Raw genomic sequence first — 17,737 nt, forward strand, 5'->3', positions numbered from 1 at the left:
CTCAAATCAACCTCTGAGATATAAAGAGCAGATTAAGCAAGCAAGCAAGCAAGCAAGTACAGATAAGGGAAGAGAGATGCCATGCCACATAACATCTCCAAGGAACCAAGAAACAAAAGCTGAAAAGAGACAAGGACCTTCCCCTAGAGCCAGCACAGAGAGAAAGCCTTCCTCTGGAGCCAGCACCTGCAATTCAGACTTCTAGCCTCTTAAACTGTGAGACAATAAATTTCTGTTTGTTAAAGCCACCCACTTGTGGTATCTCTGTTACAGCAGCACTAGATAACTAAGACAGATGGTAAAAATACATTTTCATGTATATCTGCAGATCAGTCAAAAAAAAGGTGAATGATTTTACAAATGTGGGCAAAATCAACAGAAAAGTATACTGGAAAATAACACTCTAGAAGCATTACTGTTACCAGTAGTCCTTTACAAATAAATTTCATAAAGACTTGGAAAAAATGCAAAATTTAATAATTTAAAGAATAAAAATAAGCTTTGCAAAAATGAAATAGGAAATGGCCAACAGGCACAATAATTGCAAAATGTAAATATGAACTGAACATCCGAACATCATTCAAAGAATATTTATTTATGTGAGCAAAAAGCACACATTTCACTCTATCTTAATCCCTGTGGTAGGCAGAATAATGCCCTCCTTCTCCAAAGATGACCACATCCTTCTCCCAGAACCTGTGAATATGTCACCTCACATGGCAAAAGGGACTCTGCAGATGTGATTAAGTTAAATATCTAGGGATAGGGAGATTATCCTGAATTATCCAGGTGGATCTAATGTAATCATAAGCTTCCTTATAAGAGGGAAGCAAGAAGGGCAATGTCAGAGAACTCAATATGATAACAGAAGCAAAAGGATAAAAGGCAATGTGATGTGGGGCCAAGAGCCAAGGGCTGAGGAAAGCCTCTAGAAGCTGGAAAAGGCAACGAAATGGATTCTCCCCTAAAGCCTTCAGAAAGAACCAACTTTATCACCATTGTAGGTTGTAGGCCCATAAACCTCATTTTAGGTTTCTGACCTCTAGAAGTGTAAGAAAATATATCTGTATTGTTTTAAGCTACTAAATTTGAGGTAATTTCTTACAGCAGCAATAGGAAACTAGTACAAATGCCAATAGAGACCATATACATTTAAGGTTCATTTTAAAAAACCAAACCAGAAGGGGTTTCACTGTTGAGCAGTAACCAATTCCAAGTAAAACTAGAAATTTAGGGAGAAAAAAATTAAAAGAGTTATAAGCAAAGTGCAGCCAGGAGAAAAAAAAGACTGAGTTAAATAAAGGACATGAACGAATTAGTTTTAACTTCATCAAATACAAAACAAATTTAAAAAAAAAGACTGAACCATCATAGAAAGTTGTAATTAAAAAAAAAATTGCAAGTCATATATATTATAGTTTAGAGAAAGAATTCTGTATTCAAAAGTGACTTCCCATGGTATTTACAGTTTCTATGTAGTACTATTATTTCACCTTTATGTTAGCCTTGATAATGAATAGGGTCTTCCAAAATGACTTAAAACAATTCTGTAACTAGAAGAATCCACTTTCTCTCATCCTTAGTGGGAGCCTGCATAGCCCCCTACCAATTCTGATTATTAGTTTAAGATCTGGTCATTAAGTCCTCCACTCCAAGCGTGGATTCTTCCTTTTAGAGATTCATTCATATTTCTGCTCTTACAACCATCCAAGATCCAGCTCTTATGACTATCTTAAGTCCTTTTTTTAATTTTTTTTTTTTCCCTTTCTTTGCTTCTTATGTAGAGTTGCTTTCCCTGCATGAGTCTTGCTACTGTCAGTCATGCGGCCCCTCACACTCATATTCTGGGGGTTTGTGGAATATCCTGTCATCTCGTATGTTGAACATGCTGTCTGTGGATTTTATTTTGTTTTGTTTTCTATCATTTGCTATCCTAGTTACTGGTGGCACTGTGGTTAAGGGCTCAGTTTCTAATCAAAAGGTTGGCAGTTCAAATCCATCAGCCTCTCCTTGGAAACCGTATGGGGCAGTTGTACTCTGTCCTATAGGGTCGCTATAAGTCGGAATTGACTCGACAGCAATGGGTATGCTAGTTATTACATCTGCTTTTGTGAGATGATTTGGGCAGCTTACAAAACTACATCACAAGGTCTTCTGCTTATAGGAAGATGGGACAGACATACTGTGCAGAAAAGAGTTAACATACCAGGCTTGAGGCTGCTGTTCTTAGAAAGCCCTGCTAACAAACTTGGCCCTGGGTTAGCATCTGGGAACCTGGCTGGAAAAAAAGTTCTCTATACTGATATAAAACTTTCCCTAACTGATTAGCCTGGCTCACTGTGCCTAGACTGTACAAACAATATGGTTTATACTGAACATAATTATCTGCTTATTTTCTGGGAGTCTGAAATTTTGATATGTGTTAGGCAGAAGTGCCTATATGACCAGCTCCCATTAAAATCCCTGGGTGCTGAATTTGTTTCCTGGGGAGAAACATCACATACACAGGCATACCTCGTTTTATCATGCTTCAGTTTACTGCACTTCGCAGATAATACATTTTTTACAAATTGAAGGTCCGTGGCAACCCTGCATCAAGCAAGTCTACTGGCACCATTTTTCCAACAGCATGTGCCCACTTCATGTCTCTGTGTCACATTTTGGTAATTCTTGCAATATTTCAAACTTTTTCATTATTATTATATCTATAAGGGTGATCTGTGATCAGTGATCTCTGATGTTACTATTGTAATTGTTTTGGGGCATCATGAACCACACCCACATAAACCTGCAAACTTGGTCGATAAATGTTGTGTGTGTTCTAACTGCTCCACCAACAAGGCCATTCCCGTCTCTGTCTCTCTCCTTTGCCTCAGGCCTCTCTATTCCCTGAGACATGACAATACTGAAATTAGGCCACTTAATAACCTACAATGGCATCTAAGTGTTCAAGTGAAAGGAAGAGTGGCACACCTCTCACTTTAAATCAAAAGCCAGAAACGATTAAGCTCAGTGAGGAACACATGTCAAAAGCCTAGACAGGTCAAAAGCTAGACCTCTTGCACCAAACAGTAGGCCAAGTTGTGAATGCAAAGGAAAAGTTCTTGAAGGAAATTAAAAGTGCTACTCCAGTGAACACATGAATGCTAAGAAAACAAAAACAGCCTTATTGCTGATAATAGAGAAATTTTTACCAGTCTGAAAGGAGATCAAACCAGCCACAACATTCCCTTAAGTCAAAGCCCAATCCAGAGCAAGGCCATAACTCTCTTCAATTCTATGAAGGCTAAGAGAGGTGAGGAAGCTGCAGAAGAAAAGTTTGAAGCCAGCAGAAGGTGGTTCATGAGGTTTAAAGCAAGAAGCCATCTCCATAACATCAGAAGTGCAAGCTGAAGCAGCAAGTGCTGATGTAGAAGCTGCAGCAAGTTATCCAGAAGATCTAGATAAGATAATTGATGAAGGTGACTACACAAAACAACAGATTTTGAATGTAGATGAAACAGCCTTATATTAGAACAAGATGCCATCTAGGACTTTCACAGCTAGAGAGGAGAAGTCAATGCCTGGCATCAAAGCTTCAAAGGACAGGCTGACTCTCTTGTTAGGGGCTAATGCAGCTGCTGACTTTAAGTTGAAGCCAATGCTCATTTACCATTCCAAAAATTCTAGGGCTCTGAAGAATTATGCTAAATATACTCTGCCTATGTTCTATAAATGGAACAACAAAAGCTGGATGACAGCACAACTATTTACAACATGGTTTACTGAATATTTTAAGCCCACTGTTGAGACCTACTGCTTAGAAAAAAAGACTTCTTTCAAAATATTACTGGTCATTGATAATGAACCTGGTCACCCAAGAGTTCTGATGGAGATGTACAAGGAGATTAACGTTGTTTTCATGCCTGCTAACACAACATCCATTCTGCAGCCCATGGATTGAGGAGTAATTTCAACTTTTGAGTCTTATAATTTAAGAAATACATTTCATCAGGCTATAGCTCCCATAGATAGTGATTCCTCAGACAGATGTGGGCAAAGTAAATTGAAAACCTTCTGGAAAGGATTCACCATTCCAGATTCCATTAAGAACACTCGTGATTCATGGGAGGAGGTCAAAATATCAACATTAACAGGAGTTTGGAAGAAGTTGATTCCAACCCTCATGGATGACTGTGAGGGGTTCAAGACTTCAGTGGAGGAAGTAACTACAGATGTGGTGGAAATAGCAAGAGAAGTACAATTAGAAGAGGAGCCTGAAGATGTGACTGAATTGCTGCAATCTCATGATAAAACTTTAATGGACGAGGAGTTCCTCTTATGGATGAGCAGAGAAAGTGGTTTCTTGAGATGAAATCTACTCCTGGTGAAGATGCTGAGAACATTGTTGAAAGGACAACAAAGGATTTAGAATATTACATAAACTTAGTTGATAAAGCAGAGGCAGGGTTTGAGAGGATTGACTGCAATTTTGAAAGAAGTTTTACTGTGGTAAAATGCTATCAAACAGCATCGAATGCTACAGAGAATTCTTTTGTAAAAGGAAGAGTCAATTGATGTGGTAAACTTCATCGTTGTCTTATTTTAAGAAGTTGCCACAGCCACTTCAGCCTTCAGCAACCACCACCCTGATCAGTCAACAGCCATCAACATCAAGGCATGACACTCTACCAGCAAAATGATTATGATTCGCTGAAGGCTCAGATGATGGTTAGCCTTTTTTAGCAATAAAGTATTTTTTAATTAAGGTATGTACATTGTTTTATTAGACATAAAGCTTTGCATGCTTAATAGACTACAGTATAATGTAAACATAACTTTTATATGTACTGGGAAACTAAAAAATTCTCGTGACTTGTTTTATTGAGATATTCACTTTATTGTGGTGGTCTGGAACCAAACCCACAATATCTCCAAAGCATGCCTGTATGTTTGTGCATTTTTGTGGCTGGAAGAAGCAAGCACTATATATGACACCTCATGAAAAAAAGTGAGTACATAAAGAAGCCTGCAAGTGAATTCCTCCAGATTCCCTACATCTTTTTCTCTTATAATATGGTTGTGTATCTTTACTATATCTCTGTAAATACTGAATCCCATGAGTCCTTCTAGAAAAATCTGAATATGAGAGTGGTGCTGGGGGCTCCCAACACACATACGTTTCCCTACTCCTCCCACTAAGCACAACTAAAAATTCTGGACATTATATACAAAACAAATATAAGAAGACTCTTAATGGTACAGAGAAGAAGGCAGACCAGCCAGGAACATCAGGACCCAACGAATGATAAGGTGGTGAGTTACATAGGTTTTCTTTTTACCTCAAATATCCTAAACATAGAGCTAAAAAACCCAGCATTCCGAAAACAAAAATGGGTACAGAGAAAGCTTAACAAAAGCCTACTCTCTCTAGCCAAAACCAGGAAAGGAACGGCCTAGCAAGACAGAAAACTTTTAGATAATAACTGCTCTGCTCTAGCCAAGTAGAAGGCTCTGGTGGCCCAGTGATTAAGTGCTTGGCTGCTAACCAAAAGGTCAGTGGTTCAAACCCACCAGCTGCTTCATGGGAGAAAGATGTGGTAGTCTGCTTCCGTAAAGATTTACAGCCTTGGAAACCCTTTGGGGCAGTTCTACTCTGTCTTATAGGGTCACTATGAGTAGAAATTGACTTGACAGCAATGGGACTCAAGCCAAACATTACAGAAAAAACTGGCCAAATCCCATCCACACCAGCAAAAGCCAAGTGAGGAGCCTAGATTTTTACCCTAACCAGGCTATTATGAGGAACCCTATCCCTACCACCAGGAAGGTATTAAAGAAGACCAACAGGAAACTTGCATCCCCACAGGGTGGTAATGAGCCCCCTCCCCTCGGTGTCAGTGGGGATCCCATGGGGAGCCTGGACTTCCCACCCAACCTAAAGAACAAGACCCCCCTTCCCTTTCCGAATGTGGTGGTGTCAAAGGAGGCCTATTGGAGTATCAGAATTTTCTCCACCACCCAGTGATAATGAAAGAATCCTCTCATGGTATCAGAGGAGGCCACATGGGGAGCAGGTATCAGTGAAGGCTTAGTGGGGAGCCAGAACTCCAATACCAGCCAGCAGTACTAAGTAATCACTTCTTTAAGTGATAATGGCATAAAACAGGTTTAAACAATACAAAATTGAAGAATCATTTACTTTTTGAAAGTCAAACCAAGCATTAAAACCAACAGTAATATTACTAGCTCTTTATGCCAAAACCCTATGCCATCAAGTCAAATTCCCACCCACAGCAACTCTATAGGTAGAGCAAAAATGCCCCATAGAGTTTCCAAGGCCGTAAATCTTTTCAGAAGCAGAATGCCACATCCTTCACCCATGGAGCAGATGGTAGGTTTGAACCTCCAACCTTTTGGTTGGTAGCCAAGCACTTTAACCACTGCACCACCAGGGCTCCTCCTCTTTATGCTAGTCAGTCATAAATGACACAAGTGCTTGGTACATTTTCCCATATACTATTTTCTAATACAGTGGTAAAGGATCAGTTAAATCAGGAAAAGACTGCTATTCTTTCCCTTTTAATACATATGCTTTAGAAGTAATGAATACTGCATGTATACTAGATTGATGTTTTCCATTGTATTAAAATTATACCATTTCAAGTGGTTGATTTTATTCCTTTCACTATATATTTTTTAACTATAATTCTGCAATAGCTCTCAATCAAGACCTGCATTGCTTATATAAGCGTAAATTCTGCTCGTTAGTGTGAATTTAAAGTCACACAAGAACCATTCTTTAAGTTTATTTTTACTTCATATTATTCATTTCTTGAATTAAAACTATTAAATGATTCCTTGTGTGACTTTTTTTTCCTCACTGTTATAGAAGATGTTTTAGAGGCATTTATATTGAATTCAAATTAAAGGTTTTGACTTTAGTCCCTTGATTATGTAATATTTTCACAGGACCAATAATGCTATAGCTATTAAATGAATATTTAGCATAAATCCATTAATCTAGATATGATTTAAGAGTATGAATATCTAACTTACAGAATATTCTTAGTGTTTGTGAGGAAATTTTGTTTTATCATCTTTTATTATTTTTAAGCAATACAGTATATGAGGCTAACAAAGTGTGAAGAAAAAATAATTCTAAATCTACATTAATAACTAGATAAAATTGCTTTTAATTATATGCATATGTATTTAAATATATGTGTATATATACATAAATACACAAAAAAGACATGCTAAGAAACATTAAAAACTTGAAATGCAAACATTTCCCATAGGATCCTTTTCATACTATTTGTTCAGCAAAATATTTTAAGATATAGTTCAATGGCAAACTTCCACCATGCCAATGTCTGAATTAATGAGACTCAACAATGACTGTTTAGTTATATAAATATATTCAACATTTTGAAGATTATGCCCTAAAGCTAGTAATAAAAACTCCATGGTAACAAAGGCTAACAGAACTTGAGTTACATAGGGCTCATTCCGTGAAAAGTTTCACATACTAACCACATCTAACTCATTCTCCGAAGAATACTGTTAAAATCTTAAGATCAATCAAATGCTGTAATCAAGAAGTCAGACACGTGTGAGTCAGAACTCATATGTTTTAGCACCAACTTTACTACTCACTAACAGATTGTAGGTAAGTTATCTAAACTCTCTAAGCCCTATAGGTAAAATAGAGGCAATTATGCCACATCAGCCATATGAAGGTAACATTCAGTGAGTTAATATACATAAAACATCCAGCATAATATGTGACACAGAGCAAGAACTCAAGAAATCCTAGTTCCCAGTAGTAGATTTCAGAGTGATTTTTGCGGGTGAAACAGATGGCTATTTTCTAATTCGTTTGTTTTCTTCCTTCAAACACAGTTGAAGTCAATCGTGTCCTGCCACATTCTTAACAAGGGAATCCACGGCGGGTCTGGTGGACATGGATGAAGGAATGTAAAAAGCAGCTTTTAACAGAGGATTTTTCAGAAAACAGTTCTAAACTGTTAAAACGTTGAGATACATTTTTTTTAAAAGTCACATCATGATCAGTACACTATATTTACAAAAACAGAGAATCATTGTTCTAGGGTCCTAGAAAGTTAACTCAACTATATAAAGTTATACATTTAAAAATTAAAGTTACTGAAAATTTACATCCATCAATAACGTTTAACTGAGGTATTTCTGTAAAATGATATCAATTAAACTTTCTTCCTTCAAATTGTTTTCTTTTACTCACTCAGACTTCTTTTCATAGGTCTTAGAAGATTCTTCAATTCTCTTCTCTAGCTCCAGTACAGCCTCTTCCTTGTTTAAAAGCATCTGCTGTGTTTGCATAAGTTCTTCTGCTAAAGTTTTCAACCTAGAATGAACAGTTTCCTCATTATCTATCAACATGTTAATTACGCTCACCTTACACACAGGAAAAAAAAAAGTTTCATTCATCTAGGGTTACACTGTCCAAAAGTTTAACTAAAATTAAATAAAAGTGAAAATTCCTTTCCTTGGTCGCCTTAACCACATATCAAGTATTAAAGAGACACATGTGCCTAGTGACTAGTGGCTACTTTCCTGGACAGTGCAGAAGACAGCATTTCAATAACTGCAGAAAATACTCTTGGGTAGCTGGTCTAGGGAGTCTTATTTCATCAAAGAGAAAACAAACCAGAAAGGAGGGAAAGAAGAGTAAAGGAAATAAATTAATGAATGCCCATCATGTCCCAGGAAGAATGTAGTAAAAAAATCCAGTTTTCGGTTTTTGGACAAACATATGTTCATATCTGGCTTTGCCACTTTTTATTTATGAGACCCTGCTTAAGCTCACTGAAACTATTTTCTCAGGTGTAATTTGAGTACAGTGACACCTAGCTCATACCAGTGTTCCGAGGAACAAATGAGCTACTGTATATATAGTGACTGATAGTAGGCATTGAGTAAACCGTAGCAAGTATTATTTGCATATGCTATGTCATTTAATCCTTACAATAATTCTATGAGATAGATAGATAATTCTGAATTATCTAGAAAGTGAAACTATTATCTTTGTTTTAAAGAAACTGAGGCTCAGTTTGGCAATTTAAATACACAGAAAGCTATTTTTATTTTCACATATTATAATAATGCTGTATGGGTATTTTCTGTATGGATTTGAAGATAAACAAATACACAAAATTAATACACACTCTCAGACAAGAATAATTTATGGTTGCTAAAATGCAATTGGCCCTTACTAGAAATATTCCTACCACAAAAATACACACAGCTTTTAAAGCAAGACAGAAAACTCAAGAACAAAAGAAAATATTAAATAATCTCAGTCTATAAAATTTTAAATTTCCATGAAGTTAAAAAGATCATTAATAAAATCAAAATCAAAACATAAACTATTAAGAAACAGTTGTAGAGCAAATTACAAGCAAAAGGCCTCTTAATGCAGAAAAATCTTCTAGGAAAAAAAGGCATGGTAATAGGAAAAGAGACAAAAAAACAACTGGAAAGCTCATCAAGAAAAAATTCAAATGATCAATAAGCACATGAAAATATGTACAACCTGACCCACAATTAAACAGCTGAAGATTTTGTAATGAGCTATTTTTAACCTACTAAAGGTGACAATCTTAAAAAACATATAATTCTAGTATTCTCAGTATTTTAAAAAAAAGAAATATTCATATACTGTTGTGACAAAAATGGCACAAATTTTTCAGAGGTAAACAGAATTCTCTCTCAATTTTTAAATTAGAATATTCTTTTACCATCTAAAAACTTCTTACCAAAATACCTATACAATGTGCACAAAATCTGTCCATACAAAGATGTTTGTTGCAACACTGTCAATAAAGCAAAAACCTAGAAAACATGTAAATGTCTAACAACAAGGAAATGGCTGAATAAATTTCAATACATTCATGATATAGACTAGCATACAACCACTAAAAAAAAAATGAGATACAGACATATAAAGTTCTCCAAGACATATTTTTAAATCAAAAGGCAAAATGCTGAAGAATACATAAAGCATGGTTCCATTTATATTAAATACATTTATGTGCATATATATACACTTTCGTGTGTGTGTGTTGTGTGTGTGTGTGTGTGTGAATACACAGGAGAAGAACCAAGACTACAAACCAAACTTTCATCGATGTTTAACATTCTGAGGGAAGTAGGACCGGGGTAGAGGATAATTTAAGGCCAAAAAGGGACTTTTACATTTTACTGTATAGACGTTATTGTTTGTATCTCTTGTAACATGAATAGATTTAATTCTCTTAAATTTCTAAATAATAGAGATGGAAGAGGAAGAATAACCATGAGACATAATCAAAAGATCTCAGAATATAGCAATTCAAATTATTTCATTTTGCTTAGAGAAAAGCAGCACAATAAATCTCAATAGGTTTCTGAGGGCCTTATTTATACTATAGCAAAACATAATCAATGATGATGCTTCTTATAGTTATGATCCAGAATTATCAGGGAAAGGTCAAATTAAGATCAGTATTTTTATTTAAGAAAATACATATATTTATAAAAGATTTGCATCAAATCTAGTAAAATGATGTTTTTTAATTTAATAACGATATGAGCTTCGGTAATCTAGAGAATTCACTTATGTGGAATAGTTCATTTCCTGACTACCAGACAAAGAAGGCAGTACTGTATTAAAATTAGAGATCATTCTCAAGAAAGCTACATTTCAACCCCTGGCTCCAAGTTATTTATTAAACAATTATAAATAAGTAAATAACATTCACATATTGCTTTGTTTATAAAACTCTGCCTTATACATATCATTTAATACTCATTGAAGTCTCCAACAAGGACGCTACCTCAGAACCTGTCCCCACCTTCTGTCATCCCAGTCTGGAGGTAACACAGCAAAGAATCAGCTTCTCACCACTGCCTTGGCGGTGCTACATCAAAGTTTAATTTAATAGAAAGCTCCTTTTCTCTTTTTATCACTTCCCTCTCCTCTTTTCTATCTCTTGCCTCTTTCCCCTACACCTTTTCCCTTACTGTCTTCCTGCTTAATTGCCCATTCATCTGTCTTCTCAACCCTTCATTCATTCATTTAAAATAAGTGTTTACTAAACACATTCTTTGTGTCAGGCACTCTGCTAGACACATTGGATACAACAATAAACAAATCTGGTCATGAAACTTACATTCTAGGAGAAGAGACATCAACCTTTTATCCTCCAACCCTTTCTCTTCTTCTTCTTCTTTCCTCTCTTTGACTATTACTCTTTCCTTTCCCTAGTTTCTTCTCAATTCTTGTCACTGTACCATATCCTCCGCTCCATCCTGGAATAAATACATAGTCCCACCAAACTGTAAGATGCAGGCACCATGACTTACTCTTCATAGTATATCCCTTACACTTAGCCCAGTGTCTTGCACACAGTAGGTGCTCAACTCAGTTCCCTATGCCCTATTTTTCTCACTAAAAGCCCACACATTAAGCTTTTGCTTCAATTCCCTAATAACGCCCAAGACACTCCTGATTTCTATCATTCTGTATTATCTAGAAAGTGAAACTTCGAAGAGCCACCTTAATGTGGTAACAACATAATACACGACTTTCACCGACCAACTAACTCTGGAGGTAAACTGATACATAAAACTGCAGTGGTGGAGTAAGGGAAGTCTTCGTTCTCTATACATGAGCCATTAGGACAGGGGTGATTCCTTTCATGTAAAAAATGTATCATTAAGATAGTCACTTTATCTTACCGTATCAGAGTAAGTTGAGAAATACTTGTGTTTACAACCCTACATCTTTACTGTGTTTTATAAAAATAAACTTACTTTGGTGTAACAGACACCAGCTATGGAACCAGATGCCCCCAAGAGAACATTTACTTAGCTTTTCTGAATTTCCATTTCCTCTAATAAAATGGAAATAAATTTAATACAGCTTACAGCCCTATGGGAGCCCTGCTGGCACAATGGTTAAGAGTTCAGTGCCAACCAAAAGGCTGGGAAGTTCGAATCCACCAGCCGCTCCTTGGAAACCCTACAGGACAGTTCTACTCTGTCCTATCAGGATGTTATGAGTCGGAATTGACGCAATGGCAACAGGTTGGGTTATTTTTTGGACAGTCCTGTGACTATGCTTTTCTTTTTTTAATTGAATTTTAGACGAAGGTTTACAGGACAAACTAGCTTCTCATTAAACAGTTAGTACATATACTGTTTTATGGCATTGGTTAACAACCCCAAGACATGTCAACACTCTCCCTTCTCGACCTTGGGTTCCCTATTACCAGCTTTCCTGTCCCTTCCTGCCTTGTAGTCCTTGCCCCTGGGCTGGTGTGCCCCTTTAGTCTCGTTTTGTCCTATGGGTCTGTCTAACCTTTGTATAATGCATATTTTTAAAGTTCCTACTACAAAATAAATAGAACTATTATTGTTATATCATTAACCAGTTTCATTGGCTCCGTGTGAAACAAGAAACATCTTTCTGAAAACTAAGTTTAGAATTTGTCTTCTACTTTTTTTAAAGAATATTTTCTGATCTTTGGGGCACAAAAATAATGGTGCTCCCAAGGCAAGATTGAATATATTTTTATTATTTACACATTATTCCCAATTAAGAACAAGTTAAATGAATATGGTAAGCATGCTACATTATGAGGAGCTACTCATAATTGAAACTGTTTATCCCTTCTAAACAATATTATTTCCAAAAACATTAACTTGTTGGAAATGTGAAGAATGTTAGTTCCATAAGAAATGAATACTGGTTTGCATTCATTATCCTTGGTGCGAGTCACAGGAAAAAAGTAAGTATATCTATAGACACACACGCATACACCCACACTTGTGTGGATCTGATGTTACACAACAGGAGTCCTAGTATCATAAATCTAAAGGGAAGCAAAAAATTATAAATTTTATTATTGATTTATATTGTAAGCATTTCTTCATATTTATCATTTGGAAAAATTCAAGGGGAAATATCCATTTGTGGTGGACATCATGGTTACCATGGTTAATTGTTTTGCTGCCCTCTTTTTACTTGGTATTTTTACTCTTAAGCAGAGTAGAGAAAGAGGAATGAGGTAAATGCCTAAGTCCTGAGTCACTACTGCAACGAACAAGTTTAAAGCACCTTATACTACCTGACCCCATTTATCACAGATCTCTGCTACAAGGGAATTCTAGCATAGTATATTAAAATCCAAATCTGTAATCCTTTCCACTTCTTTTGGTAATTCTCCTGAAAAGTATCACTTAAGACTATCAGTGAGGAAATATGTTAAGTTTTTTGAGTATACATGTCAGCTCATTAGTGAGAAGAATGAGGTGGCACTTATGACTTCTTTTCTTTCAAATTTCTATTTTGTGGTAAAACAACTGTAATCCAGAAAGAAAAAAATCTACCACCAGGTACATACTCTAGATTCCCTAAAGAGTCAGAAAGGCATGAGAAGTTCAAACAAGGGCCTAGAAGAGCTAACGATATTTCTGTTCCCTGGCAGGCCTGTTCTATTGGTGTGCTAGAATTTACTACTTGTTAAGTTTAGCAAGGAAGGGCAATGAAGGGCTGAAGAAGAGAGAAAAAAGACAAGAATAAAGAAATAAAGAAAGCAGACCAGAGAAAAAGGAACAATAATATTAATTTCCTCTACTTTGCTAGCCTCTGATCATGTGAAGAAAACAGTACCATTTTTTGAGGCTTTATCTTTTGACAGCCTTAGTGCAGACAAAGCATAACTGAGCTTTATACAAAAAGCTTCCTCCCCCCCCAAAAAAAGTAAAAGTAAGTCTTTGAAGTGAAAACTTCTTAATATTCCTAAATCTCTACAAATCCATGGTTGCAAAAGTCAAAACAGAAATGATTTAGAAGAATAGATTACACGGAGAAAGTATTTTCCTTTTCTTACCACCCTCTCCAAAAAAAAGAAAAAAAAAACACCTAGCATGGGATAGGTTAAGTAAAGAAAACAGTATCCTAGTAATTATAGCGTATATATAGATGACATAATAAATGTAAGAATCATTTACAAATTTCAAAGCATTATTCACCATGTGTTATTATTATGTATGTTTTATATACAAATATAATAACAGCTCAAATAGCTTACTGTTTATATTTAAATGAAATATCAATGGAATACTAAACAATTATGATGCAAAACAGTTAACTGCCATAAAATGATACTGCCTGAAAAATACACTAAAAACCCATCGCCATCGAGTTGATTGCAACTTATAGCAACCCTGTAAGACAGAGTAGAACTGCTCCATAGGGTTTCCAAGGAATGGCTGGTGGATTTGAACTGCCAACCCTTTGGTTAGCAGCTGAGCTCTTAACCACTGTGCCACCAGGGCTCCTGAAAAATAAAAGGAGAGGAAAAACAAAACTGACATAGTAATTAACACTTGTTTAGTGCCATGCACAGTTTTAGGCACTTTAAATTCATATAATTCTTACAACAACACTTTTATTATTTCCATTTTACATGTCAGGAAGTGAAGCACCTTGTCTAAGGTCACAGAGCTGCTAAGTGGAAGAGCTAGCATTAGAGTCCAGGCAGTTTAGATCCTGAGTCAACACTCTTAACAATTACATAGCCTCTATCGTAATTCCATCATAAAGAATTTAGCCTATATATATGTTTCTACCAGTGCACAAAGAAAGTACAAGGATGTTTATTGCAGCATCACAATAACCAAAGGCAAATTACTGTGATGCTAATGAAGCTTAACCTTCAAGCTCCTCACTTTCATGATCCCTTCGAAGGCTCTGTATTTCATTGTATATTTCACATTTAGCTTGTATTTCATGTACTTTTTCTTAAAGATCACCTCCTCTACAATTTTATAAGTTTCATGTCCAACAAAACCGGGATCCACCCCTAGTAACAGGACAAAACTGGAAAATAACCTGATTGTCTATAAATAAATGTTTAATTAAATTATGTTATGTACAGGCAGTAAAACACTGTACACCATTAAGATTACACATATGTTAAAAAGGAGGGTGATGCAAAAGAGTATGCATAAAATAATCCCACTTATGAAAAGACAACAAATTATACACATGCATATGCTTGTATTTACATTCTGGAAAGATACATGAACTTTTTTCACAAGTTAACCCTGGAAGGTAGAAATGGAGGTCTACAAAAAGAAGGGGGGAAATTTTTGATTTTATTGTATACCCTCTTATAACATTTTGTAGGTTTTATTATCTATATGCACTAATTTAAAAGTATAAAAACTTAAACTAATTATTGTGGATAACATGTTTTCAGTACTTATATAGTACAACACTTACAGGCACTCTGGTAGTACAGTGATTAAGAGCTTGACTACTAACCTTAAAAAGGTCAATGGTTTGAACCCACCAGCCACTGCTGGAGAAAGATGTGAGTGGCAGTCTGCTTCCATAAAGATTACAGCCCTGGAAACCCTATGGTTCTACTCTGTCGTACAGGGTCGCTATGAGTAGGAATCGAATAGATGGCAACAGGTTTGGTTTTTTGGGTTTTTTACACAACATTTCTTACAGCTTCAAAGCACTGGCTATCAGCTATCATTATCTAAATCTTACAGCACTCTTACAGAGACCCAACTTCCTGAAAAACTATAAATGACCTGTCAAATAAGTCATCTTCACATCTTTTATTTCTTACATGAAATTTACAATGCTGCCACCTTAATTGTGACATTTGGGTTAATGAAAAGAACAAATAAGGATTACAGTTGCCTGGAGCAACATTACTGACAACCCCTGTTTTCTACCTATTACTGAAACATAAACAGAAGAAATAACCTTTTCTTTTCTTTAAAATATAATTGCAGCAGAAGAGCATTTTATGGATGATTTTCTATATCGTGACATAAATCTTTATTAGCTGTTCTCTAAACAGAATATGATGGCTCCTAATAGATCAAGCAAAAGTTACATGAGTTTCCTGTTAAATATATTCATCTCCTAATACATAATCTAATCTACCTCCATCCAGTAAATCCATCTGCCTTCTTCCATGTAGCTTCTTTGTTTCTCTTATTCAAACTGTCTTCCTAACATGTCTTCTTTTACTCTTTATTCCTTTCTTTTATAAATCTTTTTTGAGAAATAATTCACATAAAATACAATTTTCCAATTTTAAATAGACATTATGATGATATTTTTCCCTAGTCCCCCTCACCCCCACCCCCTGGTAACCACCAATCTTCTTTTGTCTAGATGGATTTACCTATTCCAGATATCTCCTGTAAGTGGGATCATATAATATTTGTCCTTTTCTGTCTAGCTTATTTCACTTAGCATAATATTTTCAAAAATCATCCATCCGATAGCATGTATCAGAACTTCATTTTTATTTCTAGCCAAATAATACTCCATTGTGTGTATATGCCACAAATTTGTTTATCCAGTCATCTGCTGATAGGCACTTAGGTTGTTTCTACCTTCTAGCTATTGTGAATAATTCCGCAACGAACGTGGGTCCTAACTTGTCTTCTGTCTTCTAACATTTTAAATCTTTTCAATCTTTCCAGCTCACTCACTCCCAAAAGTCTTCTCCTAACAAAGTGTGATGTAATTCTAGTATATGTTCAGTCACAGACTGTACAGAACAAACAAAAATTGTACAGGAGAACAGCCAACAACAGACTTGGTAAAACCAAAGTCCTGTTAAGGGGTGAGGGTGAAATGTTTGCAGTATTTGACATTCTATTAATTACCAAGGTTGAGTCAGACAGCCTGATTGATTAAACTTGTGTCATCTCCTACAAAAGGGGTCAGCAAACATTTTCTGTAAAGGGCCAGGAGTAAATATTTTAGCATTTGCTGTCCAAGAGGCAAAATCAAGGATATCATGAGTCGGAATCAACATGAAGGCAACCGTTTTTGTTTTTTTTTGTTTTTATGTAGGCACTAATGTAACAAGTGAGAAAACAAATAGCCACAAACATATTATTGGCAAATTCAAAATATAATAAAAATTTAGAACAATTTTTTGCAATACCAGTCTACCAATAAGAAGATGGAAATATTTTGAGAGTGATAACACTTCACTTTACTGGGATTAAGTTAGTGCTTATCATCAAAATCAGCTATGAATGATCATTTGTTAATGCTGTTAATTTGTAATGAGGTTTTATGTATCTCAACTTTGAAAATGTCTTTTCACACAGATAGGTACTGCCAAATACTGATACCAATCCATGACCATATGATTATAATTGAGCATATTCATCACTTAGCTGTCATTAATAAAATTTTATTATTTTCTTGATATTTGCTTTCTAGCATGTCATTATGTTGCAGATTCACTTCCAATTGAAGGTTAAGTGGAAGCTCCTCAATTGCACAGCTAAATGGATTTTGAAATGCCGAAAAATCCTTTGAATTTGTATCAAGTTCCAAAAATCATAAACATTGTAGTTTGAGCTTGAAAAACATATCAGCTGCAAATGTGGTAAGAAAGCAATCTGTCTTCCTGCTTTAACATTTAACAGCAAAAGAATTATATAAGGGAGCTTGGTATTACTTCTGACTCCACACTGGTTGTCAGCTACATGACTCTACTCCAGTACACGTTTCTCATATAAGCACTGTTGTGATTTGAAATATGTTAAATTCATTACAAAAATTATCAAGTCTGCTAACTTCCCAAGTTTTTGGAATTTAGTGTTCAATACATTTGTTGAGGGCAGCTGTCATTCAGAAAAAGTTCCACCCTCAGCCCTGGGCTCAAAAAAAAAATCA

At 35.7% G+C, this 17,737-nt stretch overlaps 1 protein-coding gene across 16 annotated transcripts in view; it reads right to left on the reverse strand.

Moving 5' to 3' along the window:
- The window catches only part of FER (FER tyrosine kinase), a 492,503-nt gene that overhangs the window by 333,558 nt on the left and 141,208 nt on the right, over positions 1 to 17,737 (reverse strand). For 15 of the 16 annotated variants that reach the window (XM_023731992.1, XM_023731994.1, XM_023731995.1 and 12 more), the window contains one exon: positions 8,246 to 8,368. The exons of the other annotated variant lie outside the window; for it this stretch is intronic. In XM_023731992.1, coding sequence (XP_023587760.1) covers positions 8,246 to 8,368 — 123 coding nt within the window. The remainder of the gene's footprint in view (positions 1 to 8,245; positions 8,369 to 17,737) is intronic. 16 annotated transcript variants of the gene reach the window in all.

This window comes from Trichechus manatus, unplaced genomic scaffold (genome assembly GCF_000243295.1).
Source record: "Trichechus manatus latirostris isolate Lorelei unplaced genomic scaffold, TriManLat1.0 scaffold00047, whole genome shotgun sequence".
Taxonomy (NCBI): domain Eukaryota; kingdom Metazoa; phylum Chordata; class Mammalia; order Sirenia; family Trichechidae; genus Trichechus; species Trichechus manatus.